The sequence below is a fragment of the Zalophus californianus genome, chromosome 14, assembly GCF_009762305.2.
Source record: "Zalophus californianus isolate mZalCal1 chromosome 14, mZalCal1.pri.v2, whole genome shotgun sequence".
Taxonomy (NCBI): Eukaryota; Metazoa; Chordata; class Mammalia; order Carnivora; family Otariidae; genus Zalophus; species Zalophus californianus.
The window spans coordinates 13,690,054-13,705,665 of record NC_045608.1 but is presented as its reverse complement, the minus strand read 5'-3'; the positions used below and the strand labels follow the sequence as shown (position 1 = coordinate 13,705,665).

The following is a 15,612-nucleotide window of genomic DNA, read 5'->3' as shown; positions in this document are numbered from 1 at the left end:
TACACACGTAAAACTGTTTTCCACACATCTTGGTTAATCACAGTCAACAGAGTCAGAGTCGATGACGGTTATGCAGAGTTACTGTAGCTGTGGCCCTTCCCATTATTCCTTGGAGAACCAGAGATGGATAAATGCAGCCATGAGTTCACAGTATTTATTAAGGAGATTCTGGAGCTCCTTCATTAAGGATATAATAAATGTAATGCTCTCCTGCAGTCTCTTATCAATATCTTACCTCAGACTTATTTACCAGAAGAGCATGTATACCTCACAGCAGAAAATAAATAAATTCAGAAGTATTTTTAAAAAGTGGTCCCTAACGGGTAATGATCGAATCCCTTACAGCAAACAGTCCAATGTCATAATGAGCAGCAGCACAAAATCTATATATACCTAGGCTGAAGAAAAACCGTGAAGAGAAAAAGTTCTTTAAGAAGGAGAAAGATAGAAATCCAAGATGGCGGCCAGCAGGAGGCTGATGAAGGAGCTTGAAGAAATCCGCAAATGTGGAATGAAAAACTTCCATAACATCCAGGTTGATGAAGCTAATTTATTGACTTGGCAAGGGCTTATTGTTCTTGACAACCCTCCATATGATAAGGGGGCCTTCAGAATCGAAATCAACTTTCCAGCACAGTACCCATTCAAACCACCGAAGACCACATTTAAAACAAAGATCTATCACCCGAACATCGATGAAAAGGGGCAGGTCTGTCTGCCAGTAATTAGTGCTGAAAACTGGAAGCCAGCAACCAAAACTGACCAAGTAATCCAGTCCCTCAAAGCACTGGTGAACGACTCCCAGCCCGAGCACCCACTTCGGGCTGACCTAGCTGAAGAATACTCTAAGGACCGTAAAAAATTCTGTAAGAATGCTGAAGAGTTTACAAAGAAATACGGGGAGAAGCGACCTGTGGACTAAACTCTGCCGTGACCAATTCCAGCGAGTGTGAGCGGACACCCCACAAAGCAGGACTCTGTGGAAAACTGACACGTGGGGCTGCCTGGCGTTTGCTTGTGGCAGTTACTAACTTTCTACAGTTTTCTTAATCAAAAGCGGTCTAGGTAACCTGTAAAGAAAGGATTAAAAATTTAAGATGTTCTAAAAAAAAAAAAAGAGAAAGATAGCAAGCATGTCCTTACTAAGTGAGGTGACCATTGTCTAACACAATGTTATCACGGGTCTCTATTTACAAAGCAGGTTATCTTAAGAGTCTCAAAGCAATCCACAGGTATTACCCATTTTTTATACATTCCCCTGAAACTAGCCAAGTATTAAACCCCATCCTTGTCATCTTTTGCTCCTGGGTAGAATATATTTTAAAATTCGGGGCAAATATACACAATTTCAGAGCAAAGCCTTATTGTGGCATGGTACATGGTCAACGAAAAGGCACATTTTTAAGTACTGGGAAAAAGTGGAGGGGGAAAAAAACGGCTAAAAGCAGGGTATTTCAAGTTACCTTAAACGCAGGACTGTGTTTGAACCATTATTTTCCTACAGTTCTTAATCACAAATGAGAAAATTCCACTGGAAGTGCAAAGTGAACCAGAGATTCAGACATTAGATTTTACAGGTATATAAACTGGAAACTCAAAGCTTTGCTTCCAGCCTACAGAAGACTGGGTTGTGTGGACAGACAGAGCTAAGAAAGATAAAAAGCCAGAACAACAGCCAGAAGTCACTTGGCTGCTAGAGGGAGGTGTCGGCACTTCTGTCACCTGACTACTTGGCACAATTGCCCCAAAGGGAACACAGGAGGATGAAAGTGCAGGAGACCAAATGGGACAATGACATTTTAAGGGAAAGTAGAGAGCTAATATTTTGCAACATTACATGGTAATTTTCCCTCCAACCATTCTTGGCAGAGGAGAAACACTGATACACGGTCACAGTTCCTTCTAACAAAGGTGGAAACTGGACCCTAAAAAGGCAACATCACAGCAGCAGAAAGCGAGGTAGAAACACATTTAGGAGTGGTGAGAAAAACCTCGACACAAAGAGGGTGCTTGATATTTTTTTTACACCAAAAGGGGAGGAAATGGTCTCTCTAATGAGAGAAGTATGCTCTCTTATGCAAACTGAAATGCTTCAGACTTACGAATCTTAAGTAACAGTAAGGAGGGAGTTTATTGCAAAACACCAGCATACTCCTGGGCATCTGCTAAAAGCTTCTGGTGAGCTAATAGCTTAACGGTTAGCAGAGCTGGCACCAGGCCTCCAGTGAGCCCCAGCTTGACTTTCTCCCACAAGTTTTACCTGAGACACTCTCCTTCACTAGGTGGCAGCAAAGCAAACATACTTCTGGCGGATTATACCTAGACCTACAGCTCAGGTTTAGAATGTGGCCTTTCTGAACTCATGATGTCATCTGTTTTCAATGCTCTTAACTTCCAGAGTGCAACTGGGGACAAGAAGAACAGTTTCAGCATCACAAAACAGGACAGGGATATTTTCATATGCTCATCTCTTCTGTTCTTTTGCTTTAATGATAAACATAATTTGAGAAACATTTCAAAATTCTCAGAGCTGTCATCACCCAAACAAAAACAAAAACCACACTTCTGCATCACTTATTATCAACAAACTTTCCAGATAAGCTCTCTTCTAAATACTCAGAAAAGCACATACCGACCCTCACTGCATTTCAGGAGCACTACCTCATCACAGAGAAAATGCAGCTGGAGGCTGAACTCTGAGACAGACAGGGGGTTTACAGTATGGAGATTGGTGTCTTCTGAACACAAAATTTTCTCAGGTTAAAGAAATGGGAAATTTGGGCTGAAAGAACAAAGTAAAGGTTGTGTCTGAATCACTCCATCATAGTTGAAGGAACTTCTTATCTACCTAGCAAAGACAACAACTGCTTCTGGTGTTTTCTGCAACATTGCACATCACTGCTAAGTGGCCAGGTGAGACCACAGAAAGGCAAGAAAGGCCACAGGAGGAGCCTGGGCAGGTCAAAGATGCAGTAAAAAGGCTCAAAGTGCAGGGTCTCAGAAGCGTGAGGAGTTTTCATTCTGTACACACTTTCCTCAAAGTTTGAGTCCTGGGTCCAGTGTTAGGCTCCGAGGGTACAGAGAAGCCCAATGCACCACCTCCACCATTTTAAGAGGGATACAGTTAACAAGACCCAACACTGCCAAGACGTGGAAGGGGATGGGCCAAGAAAAGGCCACTGGTTTGTGAGCACTGGTGACCTGAGAGAGAGTGTAGCTTGGTGGAAGGGCTGAGATGGAAACCAGACTGTAGAAGGTTAAGACGTGAATGTGTCCTCTCTTGTTATTTATGGCACCGACAGAAAGAAGGGAGGTAGATTCAGGAGAGCAGTCTTGAGGGATGGTTTTGAGACTTCAAACCAAAAAGTTAGACTGGAAGGAAGTTGAGAGTTAAGGGGGTTTTTAAAAATAATTTCTTAATTTGGAAAATATGAAAATTCATTCCCCCAAATCCAGTAATTCCACTAATGGGACTCTAGCCTAGAAAAATCATCACACTGGGGGATAAAGAAAGACGTAGGACTCTTTATTCTACACATTTATATGCAATTTAAAGTTTCTATAGTTAGCATGTGATTTTTAAATTTTTTTTAATTTATGAGAGAGCGAGGGAGAGCGCATGAGCAGGAGGAGAGGCAGAGGGAGAGGGAGAAGCTCTATCCCAGGACCCCGAGATCATGACCTGAGCCAAAGGCAGATGCTTGACTGAGCCACCCAGGCGCCCCAATAAGCATGTGTTTTATAATTTTTAAAGAAGATTGGCAGTACTGAAAAGGGGAAAAATCTGTAAACCTCTATGTAAAATATTCACAATATTATATAATAATAAAACACAAGAAATGCCTTTAATGTCCAATACTGGGGGAACAAATAAAAAAATTAGGATACAATTATATCGGAGGAGTTTTTGTAACAAATAAAAGAAAATAATGAAAAGCATGTAATAACACCAAAAAAACCTCACCAGTTTAGTGAGGAATAAAGGCCAAAATAGAAGGTAGGTTAGGACTATGTCAAAATGTGCATAAAAAAAAAACAATGAAAAACTTACGTACATAAAAACTGTAACAAGAGCCGTGTTAGCATGCTGGGATTTAGGTGACTTTCTCTTCTCTGCTTTCCCCAACGGTTTTGCAAGAACATGGTTTTACTACGACTTCTTCATTTTTAACAGAAAAGAATGGTGTATGCCACAAAAGAAAACCCAAAACGAAGCTGTCATAGATGAGCCGTCGGAGTAGCAAACGAGGGCTCAGGAAAGCAGCCCTACCGCCTGGCCCTCCATGTGGACACTGCTCAAGAACGGTGGAGTGGTGCAGTGCTCGCGTGCCCCTCCCAGCTCACCAGACCTCTGAGCTTCAGGCAGCCGTGCAAAAGGAGGGTTTTGGAACAGTTTACCTCTACGGTTCCTTCCAGGTTGAAGATGACATGATTCTAAGTGGAAAGGACTAAGAAATCAAGGACCAGACAAATTAGGGATTTCTCCAGGTTTCCATGTAACACACAGTATCCAGGTGGGAGGGGGTTCTGCATATTAAATTGTAATGCTTCTTTCAGACAAAACAATGTACAAGCACTGTGGGGCGCTTCATATTATATACCACCTCTAGCTTACAAATTAACTGCCCAGAAAATACATGGCTGTGAATTATTTCAAAGTAAACCACAACAGAAAACAATGTTAATTAAGGCAAAGCTACACTATAAGCTGCAGTCATTTCTCCAGGAGTTAGGAAGTAGGCAGATGTTGGGGTGGGGGTTAATAGGCCAGGGGACTACAGACACCCCTGGGAGGAGACAAGACTGGAGTTGGACCTTAAAAGAGGACTGGGTTTCTCTTTGGGGTGATGGTAATGTTCTGGGATTAGACAGTGGTACTTACACAGCCTTGTGAATATACTAGAAATTACTGACTTTGACAATTTAAAAGGGTACATTTTATGGTACATGAATCAGGTCTCGATTAAAAAAAAAAGAGAGAGAGAGAGAGAGAGAGAGAGAGAGAGAGAGAGAGAGAGAGAGAGAAAATGTGGCCAGAGGCAATCAGGAACTGTGGGAAAAGCCAAAGGTACCCGGAGGAGAGTAATCAGGAGAAAGTTAGGTTGGAAACAAATTTCAAAGAGCTTAGAACATAAGGAAAAGGTAACTAGAAGTTACCATCCATGAGACCATAAGGGAAACAAAGACTCATGGGAAAAAGAGCAAGAGATCAAAAGTTCTGACAACAATATCTGCTTCCTCCACTGGAACAGAAGCCTGGGATAAAAGGCATCATCCAGGTCCTGCTCAGTTGATGAGTACTCGGGGTCTTGGGTGAGCTTGAGTGAATGAGTATTTGAAGGTTACTCTGGTTTGAGAAGAAAAGGAAGGAAGACCCAAGCCGGGGTCAACTGTGAGGCTAATTGTAATAAAAATTACTCTAGGCGACTCCAAACCAGGAACTTTTTACACAAAGGCGTGAGAAGATGGGAAGAAGCAAGAGATTCTCCAATAGCCTTTGCTGTCAATTATAGGAAGTAAACCTAATCGCTTTCAATGCAAAGATGTTACACAGTTTAGTTCTAGGCACATAAAACTGAAGCCCCTGAACAAATTCTGCCTATTTTCAAACGGAGAAAAAGGAAACGAAGAAGGAAAATTAGAGAAACACAGGCTAAGTAGATGGGCGAGAGATGGTGAAGTGGCCAGCGTCTCTGTAAGCGGCTCCTTGGAGATACATAGCTGCAGAAAGCTGGGTGAATACAACATTGATTGGGAATGAGGTAACCACAAACACCATGGTCTCAAATGAAAAGGGATTCGAGATCTGACCCAGAAAACAAGCATCGTAACCACCAGATAAAATTTTAATGATAAACACAAGATGCTCTACACACAAGCAAGATTGAAGTACCCGATGCTAGGCCATAAACCTAAGATTCTCTTAGAAAGAGGAGCCGGGAGGAGCCTCTCTGACCCACAGATCACGTTTCATCTTATCGATCCACGAGACTCTGCCATCGCTTTGCGTTGCGCTGGCATAATCTGTAATGTTGAGCAGACCTCAGGGGAACGGGGAGGCAGGAAAAGAAGGGCTAGCATCTGGACTCATGGCCAGCCTGCCTTTGTGAGGTGCGTGTCCAGATAAATTCATACTTGGCTTTGGAGATTAAAGTCTCCTTTATCTCTAATTTCCTTTATGACTCTCAGTCCAATCTCAACATTCTGTCCTCAAAGGCCTCCTGACACGCTGGGAGACCTCTTTAAGCTGGAAGGCCAGAAGTCCTTTCCGAGTTACCACGGAGTCTTAGAACTTGTAGGCAGAGAGGACCTTATGTAGCATGAGCTCTTAGACCCACATTTTAGCAATGAGAGGCAAAAGCCTAAAACCGCACTGATAACTGAATGAATAGAATTCCAGATTTCAGGTCCATTCATCTTTCTAAAAACAGTGGTTCTATAGCATTCCCAAGAAGGGCATTAACCTCTAAATTGTGGCCAGCAAAACAAAAGCTAAGGAAGTGTTCTTTCTGGGCATGTCTAGTTTAAAGCAAAAATACTTTTTCTAGGCATTGTAGATCACAAAACATTAAAATAATCCGTTTGGAGTTTTAACTCCAACGGTGCCCTTTAAAGAATGCTTCTTAAGCAAAGAGTCTTCTTTAAAGAAAAACACTCACCTACTACCAAGCTCTTCAGGCCAAGATTTGTTTTTGGTTTCCTCCAGGTAGGAACCTCTCCTGGGGGGCTCACCCCAAAGCCAATCCAGACTCAGGGTTTTAAGTGTCCTGGTCTCTACTTAGGGCATTAAGTATACAATGAGACTGTAGTTCAAGACCGCTTCTCAATCCAAAGATGAAACGGGTCTTCTCATTGCACATTAAAGAAATACACAAACTGTATTTGCATCCATGTTAGTAAAATAGGAAGAACTGATGAAAGGGGTTTTCGGAATAGAAGCCACAGGAATTTACAGAAGCTAAAATTAAATTTCTTGGTGATGAAGACAACTAAAAAACCTATTTCAGGACAAGGTAAGCAGCAAATAGGTACTGTGTGGTGGGGGAAGAAAGATTATGTGTGGCCACAGCCCTTTCTCATAATAACGGCTTCAGAACAAGAGAGTAAGAACAGGCTCTGTTTGTGCCAACACGTATTATTCTTGCTTGACTTTTTTATGTCTTCATAAAACACAGACTGTTTGCCTTAATGAAGCTCTAACCTAACATGCCACAAGAGTGATTTAAAAGCTAGGAAAGACATATTGAGACAAATGGATTACAGCTCTACACTCTACACCATTCGCTTCTCACCACTAACTTCAGACTCTTGAACATTTGACAACAGAATCATGGAGATTTTTCCATCTCAAACCCGAGCTATCATGGGAAGGTACGAGCTCTCAGGGACTGGGACTCTGAGGGTGGCACACGAAAAAGGAAAGACCTTAAGATGAAGAGTTAATCATCAAGTAAAAAACTGCATTTGCTTACCCAGCAACGACAACGCCATCATGGGAGTGCACGTCGCACAAAACCGCATCAGGGATGTGTTCCAGTTCACTCACCGCGCCTTTGCGATTCTGTGTAAGGAAAAGGGAACGCAGTTGACACGGTTCTTGTGCTCAGCGGAAGCCAGCATTTCACTTCCAGCCACGTTCCACAGCCATTTCCTACCACGCGACTGTGCTCAAAGTGGCTGGGGCATTCCAAAGGGCAAAGAGGACAACTAATACGATCCGGTGTTAGCATTTCCACGCTACCGCACGCAGGAAAAGCACTGAACGGGGCGGGGCGGGTTATGGGGCATGGGACGTGGGAGTCACTGCTCCTGGGCTCGAGGGGGTTACAGGATATAAAGGCAATGTGTGAGCAGCTATGACCCACAGTAGGCTGGCAGTGGCAAGTACCTGAAGAAATGCATCAAATGTATTTAGAAAGTTCAGTTCAGAGGACAGAAGGTATTTAATGATATTTTACCCATCAACAACCGTTATGAACACTCGGAGGATAAAAGGAGAAAGGCCATACAAAGATAAAAATCAGGATGGGGAAACAAAGACGACTACAAGGTCAGAGGTTCATGGAAACAGTAAATTTTTTTAGATTATTTTTTGAGAGAGAGAGAGACAGAGACAGACAACACAAGCTGGGGGAAAGGCAGAGGCAGAGGGAGAAGCACGCTCCCCGCTGAGCAGACGTTTGACCGGCTGAGCCACGCAGGCACCCTGAAAACGGTACTTTTGAAGGGAACCCTAAAAGCCATGACAAGCCTCACTCCTGAGGGGACCGGGTGGAGACGCACAAGGGACAGATGTGTCTTCCACTATATGGCGCTTTGTGATTTTGGAATCATTTGTACAAAGCTCATTACGCTGGACATGGGCCATGCTGTGCAGGAGGTGCGTTCATCACCCTCACCACAACCTGATGAGCGGGCTACTGTTAGCCACACTTAGCAGAAAACTGGAGCATCCAAAGGGAAAGCAACTTGCTCTAACACTACTTTTCACACTTTGATAGGGCTTTCTTCCTAGAATCACAGTAAGAATTCCATCATTACAGTTAGTGCATGACGTGTCATTTCACACTTCACTTAGGTAGTCCTCACTGCTAACAGGGCCAGGAAATGGGCCGAGATGCTCCAGAGAGTCTGACTCCAGTTCACTGAATCGACAACCATTTATCGAGTGCTTACCAAACAAACAGCTTTGTGCTTGTTAGAGAAAAAACAACTAGCCATTTTGTTCAACTGTATGTAACCTGCAAACAGTTATGAAGGGCCAGATGCTTGCAGGTGGGTCTCTGAACGCCTTCACTGCTGCCACCTCCAGCCGGATGAGGAGGATGGAGTTGCCTCCCTCCATGGCTTCCTCTATCACCGAAGAGGAAACAGAAACTTAGCCGCTGTGTGCTCTCAGGGTCTGACATCTCCGAATTCGAGCCAGTGTTCACTGACACTCTAGCTCCCAGGCGCACAAGTCAAAAGCATCCCTCCTTTCTGGAGGCAAAGGCCCCAGTTATTGCCCAACTGGCCAGCTCTCCTTTAGTTCCAGCCCCTCCTGCAGGGCCGGACCCAGCTTGTCTAAGTAGCACCGTCGAACCTTCGTGGCTGCCTCTCACTGAGTCCCTCACGCAGGCCCAACGGAGCACAAGAGGGCTGGGGGCCTCCGCAGGAGCTTATTACATGCTGAGCACACAGCTGTGGGGCCCAGGTGCTTCTTATTTGGTGGTGGTGGAGTAATGGTCTAAATAAGAGCAGTGTTTCTTGAATTCAGGGTTTCTCAACCCCAGCACCAGTGACGTTTGGGGCCGGATAATTCTTTTTGGTGAGGACTGTCCTGTGTGTGGCAGGATATTGAGCAGCTTCCCTAACCTCTACCTAGTAGATGCCAGTAGCATTCTCTACCTAGCCCCAGTTGGGACAACCACAAATGTCTTCGGATGTGTCAAATGTCCCCTGGGGGGCAAAACCGCCCCTGGTTGAGAACTATCTTTCCAAGGAGAACTAGCATAGCCATCCTTTCTAACTCTGCTAGAAAGTGTCTGAGTTTGCCCAGATTGAGAGTTATCCGTCACTAATCAGGTTATGAGGTGACAGGGAAGGACAGGCACATAGGCAATCTATTACCATCAGTAATGAGCAAAAGCTTTTGGATCTCAAAGTCTATTAGGATTGACCTTTACAGGAGTGGAGAGAGTACTTGCAGGTCTATCCTTTCCATACAAGGGACTAACTAGCCCCCAGGTGGGAAGAGGCACCACCACTGCACTGCTGTCTTGTCATGCCTCAAAACAGCTTTATGTAATGATGTTCTTGACAGTTATTTCCTACAGACACACTCCACTGTGCAAATTCTTCGCTGTGATCTAATATTTCTGTAGAGATTTTGAAGTGATAAATGCTATGGAAGCAAGCCAGTGGGTTATGTGAGGGGAGAGAAGACAGTCCTTGGAGACGTTTAAAATCTCCCTCTTATATGATTACTGGAAATAGCATTTTCAGTTCCTCTTTTGTATCCAGGTGGCGCTTCTGCTTTCTTGGTCCATCAGCGTTGGCCAAAAGGAAAGGGGGCTGCACAGAGCACTACTCCAAATCCTAACCGTCAGAGGGGAGGTGATGGACACCCCAATCTCACCCCTCCTCTCCTAGAGAACAGGATGCTCCCAAGCAGTGTGGTTGAAAATGGGGGCAGATACTCTAACGGCGAACAAAATGGGCAACGAATCGCCAGCAGCTGACAGGACTCTCACCACACTCCTCTCTTTGCTTTTGGCAGTTAACCTCAGGCTGTAATTGGAGGGACTCCGGATTTAAGCCAGGGCCTGGATTCCTGTGTCCTTGGAGGCTACTCTTCTACAGGTAATGATATTGGCTACTGCCTACCTTCCAGTTGGTTCTTAACATGTGTTCCTTGGCTCGGCACTCTTGGAAGATGAGCTTCCAGCAAGAATAATCAGAGATGCTGCTCTCGGGAAGGTGCCCTTCCTGCTGGCACAGCCTGTACCAGAGCACTTCGTCTTCTGCAATCACCTTCCATGTCTTGCTCACCTAAAACAGAAGTGACACAAATGTCAAATTCGGCAATTAGAGAAGCCCCTTGTCATCCAAAAATCAATCAACACCTTTATTACTGCCCTGAGTTTATGGCAGTATAAAATGTCTCATTAACAAAACACTCTGAGGTGAAAAAAAAATACAAGCAAATGTTTCCAGTTTTATTTTTCAAGATTTCAAAACTGTTGTTCTACCATTTCATATCACATTTTAGATGACTTGGTTAAATTATTATATAACATGTAAGAAAAAAAATACACAAATACATAAAAGGCAAAAAAAAAATGCAAACTGCAACATAGCTATACAATCATACACAGCTTTTCAGACCAGAATCTCTTTATTTTTCACCAACAGGCACTTGTATTCTTATACAACTGGAGACTGATGGTCTCTGAAATAAAAGGCTGTAACAAAATAAATATCCATAACTCAACACTTCTGGTCATATGAGAAATTTAAATTTATATCACATACAAAAACTTTGACTTTGTATGTATAGATTTTTAAAAATTAACAGAAAACTCAAGCTGTTCACCAGGACTGTAAGATCTGATATAGAGAAATTAATGTTGTATCTGGACAGAATTTCAAATCCCAACAGTATGCAGAGGAAATGGCCACTTTCACTATTAGTATTTTGTCCTCCAAGCCTAACTTAGAGAGATGATGGATTTACTTCCTCACAGGACAATGAACAAAGTTGGCTAGAGTGCAACTTTGGCAAGAGGAAAAAATGATCCAGCAGATCAACATGATCTTGGGTCTGCAGCACATTCTGGTAATGTGGGATTAAGTGTTCAATACTTGCTGCCCAACTAAAGGTCAAGATTCATTCCTAATAAAGTGAAAGTCGTGACCACTGGTTTACAGTAACCTGTGCTCCTTAACACTCCCTTGGGGCAACCTCAAGACACTGAAGACAGACAAGGAAAGGGAACATGAGGCAAAATAGGTGAGAGTGCACACAGCATGTGCACCGCAGACTCTCATTACACCAGGGTTCCTCATTTGATGAACTACTGATAGGTAGTTAACTTTCAGGATGGCAGAGTAAAGATCTCCAAAAATCTGCTCCTACATACAAGCAATAAGAATATTGCCAAAAACTGTCAAAAATCAACTTTCTCAGGACTCTGGCAGTTAACTTAAGGCTTTCAACATTCTGAGGAACATCTATTCAAGAAAAACGGCCGAGTCTTGGTAAGAACAACAAACTTCATGTTGTTTTAACTTGCACTAATTCCATCCTCCTCCTCCGGGACTATAGGTAACTCCTTGCTAGCCTTGAAAACCAACGGTCTTGCAACTATGGTAGCTGTAAAAACCAGCAGTCTAACAGTCACCAGAAGGGCCAGATGGCTTTACAGGTCCACACATGTGCCATCCCCAGAGAACTGTCACCATTTGACGTGTCTGACAGCTTGCTGGAAAGCTCTGTTCTAGAGGCTTGTCTTTATTTGACCGGACTCAAAGCTTCCTCTGTCTTATCTCTGGGGCATTTGTCAGAAACAATAAGGGAGAACTGTTTAACATTGTGGCTGCCTGAGGTAACAATAACCAACTGGGGCTAAGAAGAGCTGACCAAATGCTTAAAAGGAACACCTGGGGAATGGGTTGTCCATAAGGGGCTTTAAGAGGTTCCAATATATTTCTGGGACTCAAGAATGCCATATACAGGGGCACCTGGGTGGCTCAGTCATTAGGCGTCTACCTTCGGCTCAGGTCATGATCCCGGGGTCCTGGGATAGAGCCCCGCATCGGGCTCCCTGCTTCTCCCTTTCCCACTCCCCCTGCTTGTGTTCCCTCTCTCACTGTGTCTCTGTCAAATAAATAAATAAAATCTTAAAAAAAAAAAAGTCACGTACATGTGTAGGACTGTGTGTGTGCCAAGACCTGAAAAGGCCCTGATCTCTCACTCTGGCTAACCCTGAAGCTTTACACAAGGACAAAATGAAGGCTAAAACAGAGCTGTGAACTGTTGGCAATATTGAAAGCATGCCCCAACATACAGACAACACCTCAGCAAAACTTGGGAGATTTATGGCTTCAACATATTTAAGGAAATCTTTCCAATCACTAGCTAACCATTAAGCTAAATGAGAAGAGAATTCAGTGGTCACAAATGACAAAAAACACAACTAGAGAGAGAATCAGTTCCAAAAAGTCACTAATAAACAAACAGCAGCAACAACAAAAATAACAACAAACTAACCCTCCTGAAGGGAGAGAATCTGATTTCCAGAGTTGCCCATTATTTAAAAGTCCAGTTTTTAACAAAAAATATTGAGACATGCAAAGAAACAGTAAAATATGAACCATATACAAAAAGAAAAAGCGGCCAACAGAAACTATCTTTGAAGAAGTCCAGACTTTGGATTTAGTAAACAAAGACTTTAGATCAGCTATTATACATAAGTTCAAAATATTAAAGGAAGGCATGTTTAGGAAAATAAAGTTATGAGCACAATATGTTTCATTAAGTACAAAATATTGATAGAGAAAATTTTTTTTTAAAAAATAGTTTTTTTTTTTAAGATTTTATTTATTTATTCATGAAAGACAGACAGAGAGAGAGAGAGAGAGAGAGAGAGAGAGAGAGGCAGAGGGAGAAGCAGGCTCCCAAGGAGCAGGGAGCCCGATGCAGGACTCAATCCCAGGACCCTGGGATCATGACCTAAGCCAAAGGCAGACGCTCAACCATCTGAGCCACCCAGGCGCCCCTAAAAAAATAGAAGTTTTAAAGTTGAAAAGTAGAGGGAAGCCTGGGCGGCTCAGTCAGCTAAGCGTCTGCCTTTGGCTCAGGTCATGATCCCAGGGTCCTGGGATTGAGTCCCATAGGGGGCTCCTTGCTAAGCTGGGAGCCTGCTTCTCCCTCTGCCTACTGCTCCCCCTGCTGTGTGCTCAATCTCTCTCTCTCTGACAAATAAAATCTTTAAAGTTGAAAAGTAGAGTAATAAAAAATTCAGATTTGAGCTAGCAGAAGAATCAGCAAACTTAAGGTTAAGATTATCCAGTCTAAGAAAAAAAAAAAAAAAGAAAAACAACAACGACAGAAACCCCTCTTCCCCAAAATGAACAAAATTAAGAGAGCCTCAGAGGCCTATGGAATACCATCTGTGTGGACCAACAGAGGCATTATGGGAGTCCCATAAAGAAGGAGAGAGAGAAAGAGGTAGAAGGAATATCTAAAGAAATGATGACTAAAAGCTTCCCAAATATGATGAAAAACATTGATCTGCACACTACAGCAGTTCACCAAACTCCATGAAGGAAAAACTCAAAGAGATTTCCACCTAGACACATCATGAACTATTGAAACCGAGGATAGAATCGTGAAAGCAGCAAGAGAAAAAGACTCATTGTGTGCACTTCTCATCAGAAACCAGGGAGGTCAGAAAGCAGTAGGCTGGCACATTCAAAGTGCTAAAGGAAGAGATCGCCAACCAGTAACTCTATACCTAGCAAAACTATCCTTCAAAAATAAGAGAAATTAAATTATTCCAAGATAAACAAAACTAAGATAATTCATCACTAGTAGACTTGTCCTATAAGAAATACTAAAGGAAGTCCTTTAGGCTGAAATACAAGGACACTAGACAGTAACTCAATCCACATAAAGAAATAAATCAGTAAAGGTCATTACAAGGGTAAATATAAGGGACAGTATAAATGTATGTTTGCTCACATTTTTCTTCTGATTAAAAAAACTGCCTAAAGTATAAAATTGAGTTGATAGGTTTATACAATAAAGCCATAATTTGTATGAAATAGTACAAAGAAGGGAGAGGGAAGTTCTAGTGCAGCAGTTTTGGTATATTAAAATTAGTTTGGCATTAATACAAACTAGATTGTTTTAAGATGTCAGTTGTGATCCCTGCGCAATCATTAAGAAAAGAACTTTAAAAAGTATACTAAAAGAAACAAAGGAATTAAAATAGTATGCTAGAAAAAGATCTATTTAAACACAAAAGGAGGCAGTAAGGAAGAAAAGAAGTACAGAAAATACCTAAGACATAGAGAGAATAGCAAAATGGCAGATATAAATGCTTATCAACAGTTATATTAAATGTAAATGGACTAAGCTCTCCAATCAAAAGACAGATTGGCAGTATAAATTAACATGGTCTAAGGATAGGCTTGCTACAAGAAAAATACTTTTTTTTTTCTTTTTTAGGTAAACTCTAAACCCAACATGAGACTCAAAGTCATGACCCTGAGATCAAGAGTCGCATGCTGACTGAGCCAGCCAGGTGCCCTGAGACATACACACTATTTTTAAAGGTTCATTTACTTTATTTTTTTTTTAAGATTTTTTTTATTTATTTGAAAGAGAGAGAGCACAAGCAGGGGGAGGGGCAGAGGGAGAAGCAGGCTCCCTGCCAAGCAGGGAGCCTGATGTGGGGCTCGACCCCGGGACCCTGGGATCATGACCTGAGCTGAAGGCAGACGCTTAAGTGACTAAGCCACCGGGGGTGCCCCAAGGTTCATTTACTTTGAGTGAGAGTGAAAGAGCCTGGGGCGGGGCGGGGCGGAGAGAGAGTCTTAAGCAGACTTCAGCACTGAGCCCAGAGCCCAGTGCTGAGCTCATTGTCACGACCCCAGCCAAAACCAAGAGTCAGATCTGCTCAACCAAATGCACCACCCAGGTGCCCCGTGACACATACATACTTTAGATTCACATGCACAAATAGATTAAAAGGATGGAAAAAAATATACCATGCAAACAATATCTGAAAGAGAGATGCAGTGTATATACTAATATAACTTAAATTTTAGGGAAAAAAAATGGTTACCGGAGACAAAGGATATTTTATAATGAGGGCCAATCTATCACAAAGACCTAACAATTGTAAACATGTATACCTCAAAACAGAGGCCCCAAATACAAGAAGCAAAAAGTGATAAAACTGAAGAAAGAAATAGACAATTCAACAATACCGGGAGACTCCAATACCTAGTTTCAGTAATGGATAGAAAAGTAGAATATCAACAAAGAAATATAAGACTTGAACAACACTATACACCAACTAGACATAAGAGACATCCATAGAACATTTTACTCAATAATTTGAG

General features: G+C 42.5%; 2 protein-coding genes across 2 annotated transcripts in view; one reads left to right on the top strand and one right to left on the bottom strand.

Annotated features, from left to right (window-relative positions):
• The window catches only part of FBXW8 (F-box and WD repeat domain containing 8), a 123,311-nt gene that overhangs the window by 79,748 nt on the left and 27,951 nt on the right, over positions 1–15,612 (bottom strand). Inside the window, exons 3-4 of the mRNA XM_027576154.2 lie at positions 10,366–10,530; positions 7,473–7,561 (exon numbers count right to left, since the gene is read on the bottom strand). Of these exons, the coding sequence (XP_027431955.2) occupies positions 7,473–7,561; positions 10,366–10,530 (254 nt within the window). The remainder of the gene's footprint in view (positions 1–7,472; positions 7,562–10,365; positions 10,531–15,612) is intronic.
• Positions 458–922, top strand: LOC113912642 (ubiquitin-conjugating enzyme E2 L3-like). Its single transcript, XM_027576155.2, has 2 exons — positions 458–484; positions 581–922. The coding sequence occupies exons 1-2, from the start codon at positions 458–460 to the stop codon at positions 920–922; spliced, it is 369 nt and encodes a 122-aa protein (XP_027431956.1).

What these genes read in the sequence shown, in the direction of transcription:
- LOC113912642 (XM_027576155.2), top strand. Translation starts at nt 458, where the DNA reads ATGGCGGCCAGCAGGAGGCTGATGAAG. An exon ending in CCAGCAGGAGGCTGATGAAG is followed by an intron (nt 485 to 580) that starts GAGCTTGAAGAA and finishes CTTATTGTTCTT; the next exon opens with GACAACCCTCCATATGATAA.